We start from the raw sequence: 19,228 nt of genomic DNA, 5'->3' as shown, positions 1-19,228 counted from the left end.
TTCCCTTACTGAATTAGTTAATAACTTGTCAAGCCCTACTTCACGTAAACTGCTTAGCAATAAGGGGTTCATTTATTCCCTTTTAAAATATATCAACAGTTATAAAAAGAAGACATATGTAACAATTATCTGGTTATTTTGACCAATGTAACTTCTCATGATGTTGACTTTCATAGACATTTCAGTAATGATTATTTAAAAATATTAGTCTTGTCTTATTTTCCAGAGTTTCAAAAGGAACTATAAATATCCTGACCCACTTGACAAATTATCCACCTTTGGATGTGCGCTGTCCATTACTGGCCTGGCTCTCACAATTATATTTCAGATTGTCACCAGGTAAGAAGGGAAGCTGGCTCCTCTCATGAGAGAAATTGCTGTCCTTTTCATTTCCTCTGAGCATATTATCATCAGAATATAGTTTCTCGAAACTAGAAGGGAAATCAGATTTAGTTCAACACATTCATTTTTACAGAAGAAGACACTCAAGCCTGGAGAGGCTAAGAAATACACACAAATAAGTATATGATTGCAAACTGGTAAGTGCTTTGAAAGAAAATTACATACCATACAATTACAAGTTTGTCATTTAAAATTAACATGTCACAGTTCCTTTGCATTGAATAGAGCCATAATTACTATTTTGCATTTGTAGAAGAAAGAAATATTGCTAAGCAGCAAAGTTTTTGAAAATAAGAATAATTTTAAAAATATATTCTTTTCAAATGATGAAACTTTTTAAAGTTTTTAAATTCCATAGTTTTAAAAATCTAATTAAAAATTACTTATAAATATGTATTTCTCTCCACCTTGGCCCCCTCACTCAAGGTCCAGTTTGGTCTAGCACTTTTGTTTTTTTGTTACATGCTACATTTTTAAGAATCTGGACGCGTAAGCTTGCTCGTTTACTTGTGTACTATCGGTTTTCCCCATCAGCATGAAAACTGATGAGAACAGGGACCTCCTCTGATTTTGTTTTTGCTGTTGTTGGTTTGCTTTGTTTTCATCACTGTATCCCCAAGACTGACCGCGATACCTGGCTCATACATGGCAGAGGAATATCTGTGGAGTAAATGGGCCTATTGTGCACTCCTACCCGCTTCTCCTCTCACACTCAAGATATCTCAAATTCCTCTTCCCTTCAGAATTATTTCTCGCTACTAAATTCCTTCATAACTGTTTTCTCAGATTTTTAGATTTACAGTTATTTATTTATTTATTTTAATCCTCACCTGAGGATATGTTTATTGACTTTTTTGAGAGAGAGAGAGACAGGGAGGGAGAGTATAGATAGATGATAGATGATAGATAGATCGATCGATAGATAGATGATAGATAGATAGATAGATAGATAGATAGATAGATAGATAGATAGATAGATGATAGATGATAGATAGATAGATGATAGATAGATAGATAGATAGATAGATAGATAGATAGATAGATAGATAGACAGATAGATATAGATAGATGATATAGATAGATAGATAGATAGATAGATAGATAGATAGATAGATGATAGATAGATAGATAGATAGATAGATAGATAGATAGATAGATGATAGATAGATAGACAGGTAGACAGATAGATAGATATAGATAGATGATAGATAGATGATAGATAGATAGATAGATAGATAGATAGATAGATAGATAGATAGACAGATAGACAGATAGATATAGATAGATGATAGATGATAGATAGATAGATGATAGATAGATAGATAGATAGATAGACAGATAGATATAGATAGATGATAGATAGATAGATAGATGATAGATGATAGATAGATGATAGATAGATGATAGATGATAGATAGATGATAGATAGATAGATAGATAGATAGATAGATAGATAGATAGATAGATAGATAGATAGATATAGATAGATAATCTCTTATTTCCCTGTAAGTGCCCCAGGTGGGGACTGAACTCGCCATCTGGGTATGTGCCCTGACCTGGAATGGAACCTGCAACCTTTTTGGTGCAGGACACAATGCTCCAACCAACTGAGCAACCGGCCCAGGCTTCAGTTTATTTAAAAAATTTTTTTATTGTTGACAGTATTACAGATGTCCCCCAATCCCTCCCCCTTTAGCCCGCCTCCTCCCAGCCCCTGCCCCACCCCAGGCCTTCACCCCACTATTGTCTGTGTCCACTGGTTATGCATATATGCATATAATTTCTTTATTTTAAAGGTACTGCTGTTTAAATTTTTTTCCTGAAGTTTTATTTTTTAAAAAACCTACAGACAATAGTGTAATGAAGGCCTGGGGTGGAAGGTGGTTGCGGGGTAGAAGGGGTCAATGGGGAAAAAAGGGGACATCTGTAATACTTTAAACAATAAAGATAAATTTTTAAAAACCTACAGAAAAGTTGAAAGAGAACACTGAACATCCATATACCCTTCACCTACATTCACCAGTTTTTAATATTTTGCTCTATCTTTTTTTCTATTTTTTCCCTGAAATTCTGAAAGTAAGTTGTAGGCATCATGACTCTCATTTCTAAACTCTGAGCACATATCTCCTAAGAACAAGGGCAGTCTCCTACATGGTATAATACCCTTAGTCTCACTCAGGAACTTTAACCCAAGAAATTTAACATTAATATATTGTTATTGTGTTAATATATAATGCATATTCAGACTTCTTCTAATTGTCCCAAGAATGTCTGTTATAGCTGTTTTTCCCCTCAATTTATTTAGTTGTCATATCTGTTTATTCTCCTTTAGCCTAGAATAATTCCTCTGCTTTTTTTTTATTCTCACTGAGGATATGTTTATTGATTTTTGAGAGAGAGAGAGAGAGAGAGAGAGAGAGAGAGATCCATCGGTTGCCTCCCAAACACTCCCCGCGCGGGGAGAGGAAACTGCAACCTAGGTCTGTGCCCTGACCTGGAATCGAACCCGGAACCTTTCGGTGTACGGGACGAAGCTCCAGCCAACCGAGCCACCCAGCCTGGGCTAATTCCTTTGCTTTGTTTTTTTGTTTTGGTCTTTCACGACATTAAAACTTCTGAAGTATTCAGGTCAGTTATTTTGCAGGAGGTGGAATATTCTACAATTTCGGATTTGTCCGAAATTTTCCTCATGATTAGATACAGGCCAAATATTTTTTAGGAGAGCACTAAGTCATTAAGTCTTCCAGTGTGACGCAGCAAGAAGTACACGGTGTCGGTCTGTGCCATTACTGGTTAAGTTCGGTTCCTTGTTTAAAGCGGTGTCCGCAAGATTTCTATATTGTAAAGGTTCACTTTGTCCCTTTGTAAATAACAGGTAACCCCTGGGGTGATGCCCTGAGACTGCTGCTATCCTCGCCCCACCTTCCACTCGATGGTTCTGGTAGCCACTGATGTTCCTTACTGCAATGTGCTCTTTCACTGGTGGTTGAAAATAATAATTTTTTAACCTATCATTCTATATTTAGTCACTATATACCTTTGTAAAAAATGCACCCGACGCCACTGTTTTGATTCCCGGTCAGGGCGCGTGGCCCGGCTGTGGGCTCGATCCCCAGGGGGACAGTGCAGGAGGCAGCCGATTGCTGTTTTTCTCATGGATGTTTCTCTCTCTCTCCTTCTGCCGTCCTCTCTCTTTTAAAAAATCAGTAAAAACATATATTTTTTAAAAAGTGTACTCTCCAATGTAACCAGAGGGAACCGCTTTGTGTTGTTTTGTGACGTCCCTGTCCATCCTAAGCACTTATTTCAGCCACAGCAAGATGACAACGGCCCATCTATCACTTTCTCTGCCCCATACTTAGAATCAGCCATTTTCCCAAAGACTTCTCTTCTTTATCTTTCACACTCAATGAGTATCTTGTCATTCATTTAAAATTTTTATATTGAGTGCTTACTATGAACAAGACAGATAAGTTCCCATCTCTCATGGTATTTACATTTTCAGGGGGAAGACAAATGTTATACAAATATATACGGAAATAAATATATAATTACAAAGGTGGTAAGTGCCTTGAAGGAAAATTACATGCCATGTAATTACAAGTCAGTTTTACAAAAAGAAATGGCTCTTATATTTGTCTTTTTATTTGTATTTCTACCATCACCACACTGGAACAGACAATTATTTGATCCCATGGGAATAATTGTGGTGGCGGCATAACTAGTTTCTTTGCCTAAAATTTCACTCCTAATTGTCATCAGATTTTTTTGCATCTTCTATCAACATGTTTCTTAGCACAACGGTGCTGCCATAATTGTCACTAAAAACTCATCAGGAAAGAAAAACAAAAACAAAATTGTGTTGATTTTAAAATCCTGAATCAAATAGTTTTCTTTGTTATGGGCAGGTTCCCATATAAAAATAATATGTATATTTTTTATTATATGTAATATATATTTGTGTGTATATATAATAGGGCACAGAATATAGTAATATATAGAAGAGCCAAACTATTTGAAAAAAGCCTATTCTCCTGTGGATTATAATTTATGTTTGAAATTGGAGAAAAATTAGAAAGTAACTTTATATAAAAGGATTCTTTTGAGTATTTTTTGTAGGTCTCAACTAAATCTCAACTAAAATGTCAAGAGGATGGACAAAGTTCTGTTTGAATATAAGGTTTTTATTCAGCATAAAAATCCAAAGACTGAGAAAGATCATGATGGAATGTTATAAAATCATAAAGGACATATAATCAGCAAACAGACTTATCAAATTCTGGGACATTAAAAACAGAGGGGCACTTGAAGATGTTAGAACTTCAAGCACAGTAATAAACTTTGGGAAACAGTTACTCTAAGAGGCCTTGTCACCTGAAAAATCGAAAAGGGTTTATTTAGATAGTAGTGACTGAAGATTTTATAACTTTCATTAATATAGGACTGTATACCATAGTCTACAGAGAACTGTAATGTCACTAGAAGGGATTTAAGGATATATCTGCCTTTAAACATTATGGAAAACAATACACTCACAGTAAAAAGAATATCAAACCTCACACTTGAGATCAACTTTATTAAGGGCAATCTTGAATTCTCTGCCAATGTCCAGATACACACATGGGCCACTGCAGATCTCTCTCTCTCCTCTCTCTTTCTCCCCAACTCTTTCTCTATTTCATCTCACTGTCTTCTGAATACTACTGTTAAAAAATGTCAGCCTGTATACAAAATGAGAAAAAGTTTTTCTAGCAAAATCTTAGGTAAATATAAGAAGAAGAAGAAAAAAATTTAAAGAGCACTTGGTTCTACATTCAGAATTTTATCTTCCTATGAAAGTCCTTGGGCACGCTAGACATTAAAAGGTCCATTCATAACATCTTGGCCATTTGACTATCAGTATTTCCCAAAGTATGGTCCTTGGAACTATAGTCCTTGGGAGATACTCCATGAGGTGTCTTACAGAAAAGACACATGTGACTTTTTGTTGAATATAAGTCATTTACAGAGATAATAATCATCAGTCTATTCAAATTATGAAGAATATCATTAGTAGCAATGGGCCAGTAAACAAATTTTAAATATTTTTACTTAATCTGAAGTGTTTACAGGAGCCTCACTCTTTAAATGTAATGTATGCTAAACCTTATAGCAGTTTGTTAGATTAAAGCATTTTGTTAGTTTAATAAGTGTAATGTTACTTAAAATTATAAAGTTAGTTAAAAATTATATCTGGCCTTATTCTTTTAAAATTTACTCATAAATTTTAGAATAAAATACTTTTAAAAACTCAAGAAACTTTTGCATATGGGTTCATCTACTAATGTGCAATAATTTTCTATTTTGAAAATTTGAAAAATCCTTTTAGAACCTTTCTGTAGATAGCCTTTGTATGTCCTTGCAAATCTAGAGGAGTTACGGTCTATTGCACTATAAAAAACCTCCCTAAAACTTAGTGTCTTGAAACAACAATTTATTATCTCTAATGATTCTGTGACTTGATTGGGCTCAGTTGGACGGTTCTTCCAAAGGTCTCACCTTGGGTCTCCCATGAGACTGCAGTCACAGGATTGGAGTCATCTTAAGGCTCCGCTGGGATGCTGCAAAGGCTGGTCTTTCTCTCCACATAGTCTCAGAGCATTTCCATGAGGTTCTTTTACAGGGTAGCTGGAATTTTACGTGGTGGCTCAGAACTCCCAGGAGCAGAAAAGGAAAGCTTGTTATGACTTTCATGTGTCCTAGGCACTTTTGCCTTTGTGAGACTCTCCTCCATAAAAAAAGGAGAAACATTATATTTTATGATAGCATTGGTATAAAGATGAACATATTAATATTATATGCTAAATTTCTTTCTTTGACATAAAAGTTCGTTTTTATTGTTTTCTTTTGGATTGAAAATTTTAAGCTAATGTAAAGTCTAGGCAGAGAATGTTTTAATAAATGAATGCCTTAAGAATAAAAAAGAAAAGAAAAGAAAAGGAGTTGAAACATTGTTGTGGGTCATAAAAAGAAGTATTGCGGGCCCTAAGCACTACTCAATCTAATGAATAAGTTGGCCCTAGGCCTTCTGCTGCATCCTGTTAATTAAAACAAATCACAGGACAACAACCCTAGCAGGTAAATATACAGGGCATAAATACTGGGAAGTAGAATTCATTGGGGGCCATCCGTGGAGAATAGCTATCACCTTTAATTAGAATACAATTTCAAGAAAGGATGTAACAACCTGTTTTTTCTAACTCACTTCCTTGTGGAAATGAGATAAGAATGGAGTATGATTTTCTGGTGTAGTGGGAAGGTAGATTTACCAGCTGGCCACTGGGCTACGAGCTGGATTTACATTGGATAATAATATTCCTTTGTTTCCTCACAATTTCACTTGAATTTATGTTTTGCAGTTATTTTGTTTATTTATTTAATTATACTTACTAATTTATTTTCAGGAAAGTCAGGAAAACTTCAGTAACCTGGGTATTGGTCAGTCTGTGCACATCAATGTTGATTTTCAATCTCCTCTTTGTGTTTGGAATTGAAAACTCCAATAAGAACTTAGACACAAGGGACATCAATCGTACTGATTCTAATAAAAATGAAGTTCCCACAAGAGAAATTATGGACACTTCGAATGCCCAGTGCACGGCGATTGCTGCCTTGCTGCACTATTTTCTGTTAGTGACGTTTACCTGGACTGGACTCAGTGCTGCACAGCTCTATTTCCTTCTCATTAGGACCATGAAGCCTCTTCCTCGACATTTCACTCTTTACATTTCTTTAATTGGATGGGGTAAGAGTTTGCTTCTCTACTTACTTAGGAATTTGGTTTTGTTGAAATATTAATTTTGCAATCACTTTTATTTTTTTTCTACTTATTGGGGTGACATTGTTATATAAGTTTTAGATGTACAATCCTATAGTACATCATTTGTATATTGCATTGTGTGTTCATTACTGCAAGTCAAGTCTTCCATCACTATTCATCCCCCTTTTATCCGCTTCTACCTCCCCCACCTCCCCTTTCCCTCTGGTAATCAATCGCCATACTGTTGTCTATGAGGTTTTTTTGCTTTTTTCTTAATCCCTTCACCTTTTTAACCCAGCCCCACAACTCCCTCCCCCCTGACAGCTGTCAGCCTGGCTCTATCTATGAGTCTGTTTCTGTTTTGTTTGTTAATTTATATTGTTCATTAGATTCCTCATATGAGTAAAATCATACGGTACTTGCCTTTTCTGCTGGCTCATTTCACTTAGCATAATGCTCTCCAGGTCCATCATGCTGTTGCAAAGGGTAAGATTTCCTTCCTTTTTTATGGCCAAGTAGTATTCCATTGGGTAGATGTACCATAGCTCTTTTACCCACTCATCTACTGATGCGCACTTGGGCTGCTTCCATACCTTAGCTATTGTAAATAATTCTGCAATGAACATAGGGGTGTCAGGAACCAGCCTGAAAGACGAACAAACCTGAGTTCGAGCGGTGGGAATTAGAGACAAACACAGTTATGGGATCAGGAGGGCTGCCCTCCAATGAGGTGCAGCCCCAAATGGCTTCAACGCCTTTATTATATAGTGAGCAACAAACAACTGGTAAGAAAGTGAGGGTGATACAAAGTAGTTCTTCCCAGGCTGCACAGACACACTTTTAGCGTAAACATCCTGCCTCCTGCATGAGCTCAGACCTTTGTAACTATCTTAATTTCGGCTCCCCACAGGAATCTTTGGAGAGGGATGAGTCCTTGGCTCCAGAGCCTCAGGCTACGTGGACCATGTCCAGACACATAGCGGGCTCTCAATATCCAGGGTCATTGTGGGGAGGGTCGAGTCCCTGACTCCAGACCCTCAGGTGACGTGGACCATGTCCAGACAAGTCACTGGCTCCCAACATAGGGGTGCACATATTCTTTTGAATTAGCGTTTCCTGTTTCTTTAGATATATTCCCAGAAGTGGAATTGCTGGGTCATAAGGCAGTTTCATTTTTAATTTTTGAGGAACCTCCATACTGCTTTCCATAGTGGCTGCACCAGTTGGCATTCCCACCAGCAGTGTACTAGGGTTCCCTTATCTCCACATCCTCGCCGACACTTGTTTGTTGATTTATTGATGACAGCCATTCTGGCAGGTGTGAGGCAATATCTCATTGTGGTTTTAATTTCCATTTTTCTAATGGAAATAATTTAATTTAACCAAATGCCTATTGAAAGCCTAGTAGTACCAGGCCTTGAGGTTGGGGAGATAGAAAATTCAGAAATCAGTAAAAGTGCCTTCCACCCAGGAGCTCATAGTTCTATGGAGGCAGGTGGATCAAGGCAGCTCTACTAGATATGTCATAAGCTAACTTCAAGATGTTAATATCCTTCAACATCTCTATTAATTTGATTTGAGATTTAGACCACAAAAAACTTTCTAGCTACTTTAAAAGAAATGTTTAAGAAAGACAATTAGAGTGACTCTTTAAGAAAAATAAATTGAAAACTGTTGACCTACATCTGTAGGGTCATTTAGTACATTGTCTATAGTGGAAAGAACAATACATCCTGAAAAGGGTGAATTGTATAATTCATTCATGATCTTTTATAATTAATCCCAGTCTTAGGTAAATTATTAATTCTGTGCCTCTCTTTATCATCTAGGAGTCCCAGCTGTCGTGGTGGCTATGACGATGGGAATTACTTTTTCTCAGGATCCTTCACAATGGGAGTTAAACTACCGGCAAGAAGAAATGTGAGTTTATATATTTTAAGATGCCCATGTCTTTGATATGAGTGCAACTATTCAGTGATGTTGAGTCCAACTGTCACTGTACACATGCCTCTCACTTTATAGTAATTGTCATATTCCAAGTGGGTGTTTCAAATTCTCAAAGAACACATTATATTTTAAATATGGTGACATGAAAGTTTCCTCTGATAAATCTTTTGGTAAAGCAAGCATTTACCTCCTAAATTTATAAATTTGAACTTTCTTATGTTAAATTGAACTTTTTATTGTCTGAAAAATTATAGGACAAAATAGGTGTGATCCTCAGTGACATCTTGCCATAGTTTTCTCATGTAGATAACAGAACCACAATAACAGAAGCACCTGCTCAGCGGTTCCTGTGAGGGGTGAAAAAAATGTGGAAACCTGTCATAACCTGAAGAGCACTATCCATGCTAACGAGCCAATTTTATGTTTATATGATTATAATGAATATTTCATGATGATTTATGACACATAACAAATTCTCCCTGTGACTCCAGCCTGAATAACTGTTGATCGTGGAAGTTCCTGGCTGGATGGCGTTGGCTTTTTGCGTGGGGAGGGAGAGGAGAGAGCTGAGCTGAACTTTCTACGTGTATTTCTGCTACGAAACAACTGCTCTTTAACTGACCCTCCCTCCTCTTCTTATAACCCAATCATTCTTATCCCCACATTCCACCTTCAGACCCAGACCAACTCAAATAAAAATAAAACTCTTGGAAATGTGCAATACACTCGAGGGGAGGCTGTGGTGTTAGGGTGCTTACCTATTTCCAGGGCTAACCTACCTATGCCCAGCTGTGGAATAGGAGGCTACCTGCCTGGTTTGATTTTTAGGAGCCAAACACTTCAGGTACTATTTTCTCCGTTTAATTAGGGTTAAGTATCTTTTAATGAGTTTAAATTTTGAACTCCACTATTAGAGATCGGGAGAAGATGCAAATATCTCATGGGAGAGATAATTTACTTCAAATTGCATTTTTAATTTCCTACCATAACCCAGGCACAGGGCTTGACCTACTCCTAAAAAAGCCTTTAGGAGAAAGAAGACCACTGTCTTAAATTTATTCACACCGAGCTATAAATAATTGAGAGCAGATTCTTTCCTGATTTGTTCATGAGTACAGTACTGGCTGTTAGGGAAGACGCTAGGTGACGGATAATAAAAGTTGTGGGGAGAGGAAAGGATGTGTAGCATCTGCCTCCTCTTGGACCCTTATCCTTCACATTCCACCCTGTACGCAGGCATCAAGGGTGACATTCCTTCAGGATTTATTTAGAAAGAGGAGGGACTCTTTTGGTTTTCCTCCCAGTGGTTGAGCCTCAATATCCTATGCTCTGCCCCACGGCTCCCTGCTCTGCCAGTGATACCTGAAACCCTAACCCAGTTCCCCTGACATGCTATCTTTGCAAGAAGGAACCAATTAAGGGGCAAAGGCAGGGCAGGCCATGTTCCTCCTTAATGCTCTGTCCCCCAGTTCTCTGTACCACCATCATATAGGCTGTTTTCAGGCTTTTTTGAAGGGTTGAGGTAATCATGAGAAATTATAATGCATGAAGGGGGAAATTATTCAAATGTATGCTATGCATGTGAAAGCTGTCTTCATGGCGTGCTTCATGGCAAAATCAACAGGCAAGATAAACACTTCATCTGAGGCCACTTATGATGCCCTCCAGGCCTCAGGTCCATAAGTGTTTGTCAGTTCATCTTATACGGTATGACTTTCCAATCCCCACTCTAGAAATCTTGCTCCAGGCCTACAGAGGTTAGTCTCACTCTAGGATCCATCTCTCTCCTCAGCAGTCTACTTCTCAAAATCTGAGTTAATAAATTAAGGATAATAAAGGGAGAGGCTGTTGTGAGAACAAATTTAGCATGATTCTTTCCAAGTAATACAAAGGATAGAGGTGGTGAGGAGGAGTCCCCTCCTGGTGCACCCTTCCTAATGACCATGGGTGCCCAAGCTTATTTCCTTTTCAGGTCTCCCCATCAGTGTGAGGTAGTTGGGGAATCTTACAGACATTTGTACACACACACGTCTATAGCGTAGTCATTCTCAGAAACTGTATCGTCTAAAGTTTAAACAACTCAAGATTCATTTGCAAGTCTCCTTTATCCAGGAGAGTTGGATTGTTCGTTTTCTTTCTTAATCTTTTCCTCTCCCTTTTTTTTTAAAATATATTTTTATTGATTTCAGAGAGAGGAAAGGAGAGGGAGTGAGAGAGAGATAGAATCAATGATGAGTCATTGACCAGCTGCCTAGCCTGCAACCCAGGCATGTGCCCTGACCGGAATCGAACCCCGATCGCCTGGATCCTAGGTTGACGCTCAACCGCTGAGCCACGCTGGCCGGGCTCCTCCCCTTTTAAACTGTGTTTCTGCCCAGCCGGGCGTGCCTCAGCGGTTGAGGGTCAACCTAGGATCCAGGCGATCGGGGTTCGATTCTCCATCAGGGCACATGCCCGGGTTGCGGGCTTGATCAGTGACTCTCTCATCATTGATGTTTCTGTCTCTCTATCCCTCTCCTTTCCTCTCTCTGAAATCAATAAAGATATGTTTAAAAATAAATAAATAAGCTGTGTTTCTTTAGGCTTCCTGGATAAGACATGTTCATCTTTTTCATTTCAAACTTTTGATAGTCACTTGCTTAGTCACCAAAAAAGCTTCTTGAGATTTGAAAGGACTTTCCATCAGGATTTCATTAAATTCTTAGCCAAGTGCCCTCATTTCTCCTGTGTAGGGAATTGTGAGATGGAGGATGACAGGAGAGCTGTTCTCCAGTTACAGGCGAAAGCAAAGGGAAGCCAGAAGTCCTGAAGATAAACTCGCTCACTCTCGCCATTTTATTTAAGGATGGACCTATTCTATGTATTAGTGGATTAGAGGCACCCTTTTTCATTTTTTAATTCATTACAGAGACTTGAGCATCATTGTAGTTTCCTTGTAGATCATTCAGATTAGAAATATGATTTGTAATGATTTAAATGATAACAGCATCCAAAGCAAAACAGTTTAGAAATCTTTTAACATGTATAATGATGGTGTTTTACCTAGAGGGGAAGAAAACATACATTAATTGAATGCCAAATATATGCCAGAGCTTCTCACATTAATACCCAAATGCCTACTTGACACCTCCACTTGCTGTCTAATAAGACATCTCCTGGTCTTCCCTCCCAAACCTGCTCTTCCCATTACCTTCCCTATGTCAGTTAATGATTCCATTCCTCCAGGAGCTCAGCCAAAGACTCTGGAGTCATCCTTAAGTCTCTTTCATCTCACATACAACCTTTCAATAAGATAAATAATTTTGCTTTACTTATACCTGGAACCAGACTATTTCTTTTTTCTTTTTTCTATTGAATTTATTGGAGTGACATTGGTTAATAAAATTATATAGGTTTTAGGTGTACAGTTCTATAATACATCATCTGTATATTGCATGGTGTGTTTACCACCCCACACCAAGTCTCCTTCCATTACCATTTATTCCCCTTATACCCTCTTCTGCCTCTCCCAACCCTCCTTCCCCCCATGCTATTATCTATGTCTATGAGGTCCTTTCTGCTTAATCCCTTCACCTTTTTCACCCAGCCCCACAACCCCCCTCTCCTCTGACAGCTTTTGGTCTATTCTCTATCTATGAGTCTGTTTTTATTTTGTTTGCTAGTTTATTTTGTTCATTAGATTCCACATATGAATGAAATCATATGGTATTTGTCTTTCTCTGACTGCCTTATTTCACTTAGTATAATGTTCTCCAGATCCATCCGTGCTGTTGCAAAGGGTAAGATTTTGTTCTTCTTTGTAGCTGAGTAATGTTCCACTGTGTAGATGTACCACAGATTTTTACTCATCTACTGATGATCACTTGGGCTGCTTCCAAATCTTGGCTATTGTAAATAATGCTGCAATGAACATAGGGGTGCATATATTCTTTTGAATTAGTTGGAACCATACTAGTTCTTAAAATCACTTCTCCTGTTCCAAGCCACCAGATTATTGCAATAAACTCTTGGCGGATTTTCTACCTTTGCATATGTCTTTCTCTTATCTTTGCATTTAGCTGGACTAATACTTTTAAAACTCAAGATATTATATCAAGTTTCTCTTTCTTGCCAAGAGTGCATACAATGGCCTATAAAACCCTGACATAATATACATCTTTCCACTAATCCCATCTACTTACTCTGTTCTAGCCGCTGTAGCCTCTTTGCTGTTCCATTAGCCCTCAACTCAAGGCCTCTGCACTTGCTGTTTCCTCTGCCTGAAATTCCTTTCCCCCTCATCTACTTCAGATCTTTCCCCAAGTATGACTTTTTTCCCCATAAGGCTTTTCCTGACCATTGTATTAAATGAACCATGCCCACACGCAGTAATAAATACCCACATTACCTGCTTTATTTTTCTCCACAGCACTTGTCACCATCTGACAGGATATATATTTTATTTATTTGTTAGTTTTACCAATTTCTCTGCACTAGAATAAATTCACTAAAAAAAGGATTTTGTTTTTTTTTGTTTATTGCTAATATCTTAGGATCTAGAATGGTGTCTGGCATATAACATACTCTTTAAGTACTTATTAAATGAATGAATTAATTCTTACAACAATGCCAGGAGATGATTACTACACCTCGCAGATGGGAAGGAAACACCACCAAACTACTGCCACAAATAGCAACAACAAAACAAAACAAACAAAAACTAATGCAATGAGCTTAAATAACTACTCAAATATTTTTAAACATTGAATTTTAAAAATACCAATTAATAAGAGACTGTTTAAATAATTTATGGTATAGCAAAACAATGGAATAATATGTAGCTCTAAAAAATAATGAGGTGTGTCTTTATATTCTGATACGGAAAGATCTCCAAGATATGTTGTTAAGTAAGGTATGGAAGTATCATATGTTACCATTTGCTTAAACGTCAGGAAAAAAATATACATTTGCTGGTATATGCATAGCCTAAATCTGGAAGAATACACAAGAAACATTGATTACTACTGGAGATAGAAACTAGGCAACTATGGATAATTGTAGGAGGGGATCCTGTCTCTCTATGAATGTTTGCACCATTTAAATTTTGAGCCATCTAGATGTGCTACATATTCAAAAATAAAATAAAATGATAACTTGCCTAAAGTCAGACATCTAGTTAATGACTGAGATTGACATTTGAATATGAGACTGCCTGACTCAAAAGCCCATTTTCTTTCCCCTAGCCCATAATGTCTCCTAGAGGAACATGGCAGAACCAATACATTTCATTCTTCTAGTCGGTTGAATTCTTGAAAGTCATCTCAAATATATAGGACGCAGAGGGACACCCTCTCTCCATCGAGTGCACGTCAATAATGACAACACCATGGAGAAACAGTATGGACACCTTTCTTAGCTTTCTGAAATCATGTCTTTTCTCTCCACAGCTGCTGGCTGGCAATTTCAGGAAGAGATGATTCTTCTATAGAAAGTCCATTGTTGTGGTCCTTCATTCTGCCTGTGACCATCATCCTCATCAGCAATGTTGTTATACTTATCATCATTATAGTCAAAGTGCTGTGGAAGAATAACCAGAATCTGACAAGGTAAGATTCCCAGGAAATAGGCAGCCAGCAGGCATGACTCGCCAGCACCTGATGCAGCACCGCCACACAGCCACACTTCCTAGTGGGGTTTTCAGGCTCTGGGACAATGGCAGGGACATGCGGTTTGCAGGACAGAGTTTCTCTTAAACTTTGTCTAAGAAAGTGGGTCTTCTCATCTTCCAACATCAGCACTACAGTGTGGGTCTGCTGCATTACACAACATACTTTTGTGCTATATGAGCCCAACTAAAAAACTCAACCCGTTTTCTCCCAAATACTCATTAAATCAGGTTTGAATAAAGAAATGAGAGGGTTGTGAATAGATGACGGCAACTGTATTTTCACTTTGTAAACTAGTAGCTGTAGCCTATGTTTTACATGTGTTGCTTGGATCACATAACGGATTTATATATTTTACTTGTAAACATATAATAATAGGAATATTTCACTTAAAAATATTTTGTGTTTTTTGTTCTTGGAAGAAAAAGGAACATCTGGCAACATTAAGCCCACATTCCCCGCAGATGGGGCATGTGCTCTCTTCATCAGTTCCCATGTGGACTGCTTCTCTCCTTTATATATCCTTTCGGACCCCAATAAGCATTTTCATTATCATCCCTGATAAACAGAAAAAGCTTTTGGGGGGGGAGAGAAAGAACAGAAAATATTAAATATATTCTCTCCCCACACCCCACCACCCATCTCCCACAGTAAAAATTGGTTAAAACACAGTACCAATGAAGCTATGAATTCAGGTTTAATTCTTAGCCCAACAAGACTTATCCATGAGCTTTGCTGGTCATCAAATCAATGCACTTGGTATGAACAGATGATGAAAACAACTCTCATCAGTGGGACAGCTTACATATGTGACTTACCAATCAAGAGTAGTATCATCTTTTCTATATGAATGATAGTCCATTTGATGAGAAATATGGGGAAAGATTATCAGTGATAATCATTTAAACCTATGTTTTATTAGAAATGCAGAAAAATCTTGCAATTCTCAATCTAATTGCAAATTAGGTTATATTTCCTTTATACAAAACAATGTCGTTTTGGCCTCAGACATCAACCAGATTTGTATTTCTAAATTTTGTTACAATGAAAAGCATGTTATGATTTAATTGTTTAACAAGTTATCTTTCATGTATCAGTTAGCTTTTGCTGCATAACAAACCACCCCAAAACTTAATGGCTTAGAATGGCAAATGCTTATAATTTGTCATAAGTTTGAGTGTTGGTTGGGTAGTTGTCCTGGTTTGGGCTGGCCTGAATGTGGGTGGATGATCTAGAGTGACTCTCTTGCCTGGTATTACACAGTGGTGGGTTGGTATTGAGTGGTAGCTGCTCAGTGGGGAAAACTCACCTTTTCTCCACGTGGTCTCTCATCCTGCATTAAAGTGGTGCAGGCATCTTAACATAGTGGGCTCAGGGTTCCAAAGAGCAATAAGAGAAGGCAAACTCTGATGAAAAAATGCTTTCAAGCCTCTGCTTGACTGCCTCTCACCAGCGAGATATTAGTAATTGTCCCACTATCAAGGGAAGATCACTCTGCACTTTAATAACCTTTCATTCCCATTATCAGCCTCCATCATGGGAAGGTTCCAGATACCCCAAAAAACAGTTTCTCACTGGCCAATCCAATAGTAATAATCACTAAAATAAAATTATCTTCCAAAGAAAGAATTGATTCTTTGTGAAATTTGCCTGTAAGTATTGAAGGAACTGTTTATGCCTGATACAGCTATCACTGTATTTCTTAATAAGGCTTGCCAAATCAGATTCTATCCAGCATGGCATAGGTCTAGTATCATTTTTCCACCGGAGGCATAATGTTGTTAAATGAGCAGTATATATGGGCAGCTGAATATATATTCTCAATAGTAGGGTAACAATGATATTAATAAGAAAAATAACTGAATGAACCATATTTTCTTTCTTGCTTTCTCTTACCTAGCACAAAAAAGGTTTCAGTGCTAAAGAAGATTTTTAGCACGGTATCAATTGCAGTCGTTTTAGGAATGACCTGGATTCTGGCATACTTTATGCTGACTGATAATGATAACGTCAGGGTCGTCTTCAGCTACATATTCTGCCTCTTCAACACTACTCAGGTATGGCTGAAAGTAACAGACCATGCAGTGGAGGTGATATTGCTGTGCACCAAAGTTTGCTCCTTTTAAAGCTTCCTGAAGGTCATTGCTTAGTACCTTTAAGAGGTTCTATTTTAGTATCCTTTGAGGGAAGACAAAAGAAAGTTCTTTATGACTTAACTACTATGTCCTTTCCTTTGCTAAAGTACATAGAATATAATATCCCTAAGTTTGGATCATGTTAGTCCCTCTTCTCAGAGCAGGAGAGACTTTGCCAGGCAAATAGCTTGGGAAACACTTCCTTTCCTTTTCTCCCATGCTACAGGTTCACAGCAGCTACTAACTGTGGTCAGAAAAGACAATGTTACAGTTATTGCTGGAACTTGGACCCATATGGGGTGGGCTGGATTAAAAAATTTTGTTTTCTATTGATTTCAGAGGGAGAGGTGAGGAAGAGAGAGAGAGAGACACCAATGTGAGAGAAACATCAATCGGTTGCCTCCTGTATGCACCCCGACTGGGAATCAACCCCGTGGCCTTTTGATGTATGGGATGATGCTCCAACTGAGCAACCTGGCCAGGGCTCTTTCCCTCTCTTTTAAAATTTTTATAAGATTATTTACTTTATCTTTTAAAAAACTTTCCTGAGGGATAATTGAGAATAACTGACAAATATAATTGCATATATATAAAGTGTACAATGTGATGATTTGATATACCTATACATTGTAGAATGATTACCAAGATCAAAATAATTAACAATCCACATCACATACTTAACTTTTGTGTGTGTGTGTGTGGTGAGACAGACTTCCACAGGATAGTGTCTTCATGGATTCTCCATAGTCTAGGTCTTTTCCTAATTATTGTACAACCAGAAATTCTATCCTGTATTATCTTTTACTTAGAATTTAAATTCTGGAGAAGCCAGATGAAATACCGCACAGAGAGGAGCTTTTCTAGAGACCAGATTTCTCATGTCCCCCAAATAAATTTCTCTCCCGTGAACAAACAGAATGGCCAATGACCATTTTTGTCCTTCTGAAACCCATGTCCCCATGCGCACTTCCTGTGTCATCAAGGCCTTCTTCAGCTGCGTTAGATACCATCTGCTGGTTAACAATCAGATTAATCCCCCTGCTTTGTCCAGCGAACTGGTCTATCTCTTGCCAATAAGTATTGATTCTGTTAGTCAGACTCTCAGAGTCTTTGGATTATCTTACCATAGCGCCAGAAGTCTCCCAAAGTTATGGAATATAATTCTAGAAATAAATTCTTATAAGACTTAGGGGTCATACGGATGCCAATCTGGAAGACATCCATGGATATTTATTTTTATTATATCTTTATTGATTTCAGAGAGAGAAAGGGAGCGGGAGAGAGAGAGATGGAAACATCAGTGATGAGAGAGTCATTGATCAGCTGCCTCCTGCACGCCCCCTGCTGGGGATCGAGCCCGCAACCCGGGCATGTGCCCCAACCGGGAATTGAACCTGGATCCCCCGGATCCTAGATCGATGCTCAACCGCTGAGCCACGCCGGCCGGGCTCCATGAGTATTTATTTTTAACAACTTTTCTTTTGAAAGAGTTTAACACAAGAAGTTGCAAAAAAAAACCACACACCAAAAAACGGTGCTGCCGAGTTCCCACGTACTCTTTGCCCAGCTTCCCCTAAATTGATAATTACCTTGTATAGCCCCAGGGCGTTGTCAAAATCAAGAAATAATCGCGGGCACAGTGCTGTCAACTCAGCTCCCGATGCTACTCAGGGTGTCAAGTTGGGGTGTCGGCGGCCGAGGAGAGAGGGTGGGGGCGAGGCGGAATCACCACGCGTCCGCTGGCTCCGCGCCTGTCTGACGCTAAGCTTTCATCCCGCCTAACAGGGGCTGCAGATTTTTATCCTCTACACGGTCAGGACAAAAGTCTTCCAGAGCAGGGCGTCCAGAGTCCTGCAGTCGCTGTCGGCGTCCGCGGCCCGGGTGAGGCTGCGGCCGGCGGCGGCCCCGCTGCGCCTGCGCGCGCGGGTGTACAACATGCTCCGCTCGCTGCCCGCGCTGCACGAGCGCTTCCGGCTGCTCGAGTCCTTCGCGGGCCCCGAGGACACGTGGGTCTCCGACGACCAGGCGGACGCGAGCATCTAGCCCGAAGGCGGCTGCCGCCGCGGCCCTTTGAACGCAGCCTGGGCGAGTTCTGCTTTTCCTGTTTCTTTCCTTTCTTACCCAGGCCGCCCGGGAAGCCTCCCGCAATATGTTTTGCTCCAGGTTAAAAATCAGGTCAAACCTGTTGTTTATTCTCATCAGGGATCGTGGGTTTGCTAGTTTTTCTGGCTTTCAACAGATGCTTACCCGAGTGAGGCGAAGAAGTCCACCCGGCGTTCAGGATAATCCAAGATCATCGT

The 19,228-nt window shown here is 38.9% G+C and overlaps 1 protein-coding gene across 1 annotated transcript in view; it reads left to right on the top strand.

The window, feature by feature from the left end:
* The window catches only part of ADGRG7 (adhesion G protein-coupled receptor G7), a 46,637-nt gene extending 27,666 nt beyond the window's left edge, over positions 1-18,971 (top strand). Inside the window, exons 11-16 of the mRNA XM_016199731.2 lie at positions 227-339; positions 6,846-7,186; positions 9,031-9,121; positions 14,575-14,733; positions 16,694-16,850; positions 18,714-18,971. Of these exons, the coding sequence (XP_016055217.2) occupies positions 227-339; positions 6,846-7,186; positions 9,031-9,121; positions 14,575-14,733; positions 16,694-16,850; positions 18,714-18,971 (1,119 nt within the window). The remainder of the gene's footprint in view (positions 1-226; positions 340-6,845; positions 7,187-9,030; positions 9,122-14,574; positions 14,734-16,693; positions 16,851-18,713) is intronic.
* The last annotated feature ends 257 nt before the right edge of the window (positions 18,972-19,228 follow it).

Source organism: Miniopterus natalensis, chromosome 6 (assembly GCF_054644295.1).
Source record: "Miniopterus natalensis isolate mMinNat1 chromosome 6, mMinNat1.hap1, whole genome shotgun sequence".
Lineage (NCBI taxonomy): Eukaryota > Metazoa > Chordata > Mammalia > Chiroptera > Miniopteridae > Miniopterus > Miniopterus natalensis.
Note: the sequence above shows the minus strand (reverse complement) of the source record. Positions and strands in the feature narration are given on the sequence as shown.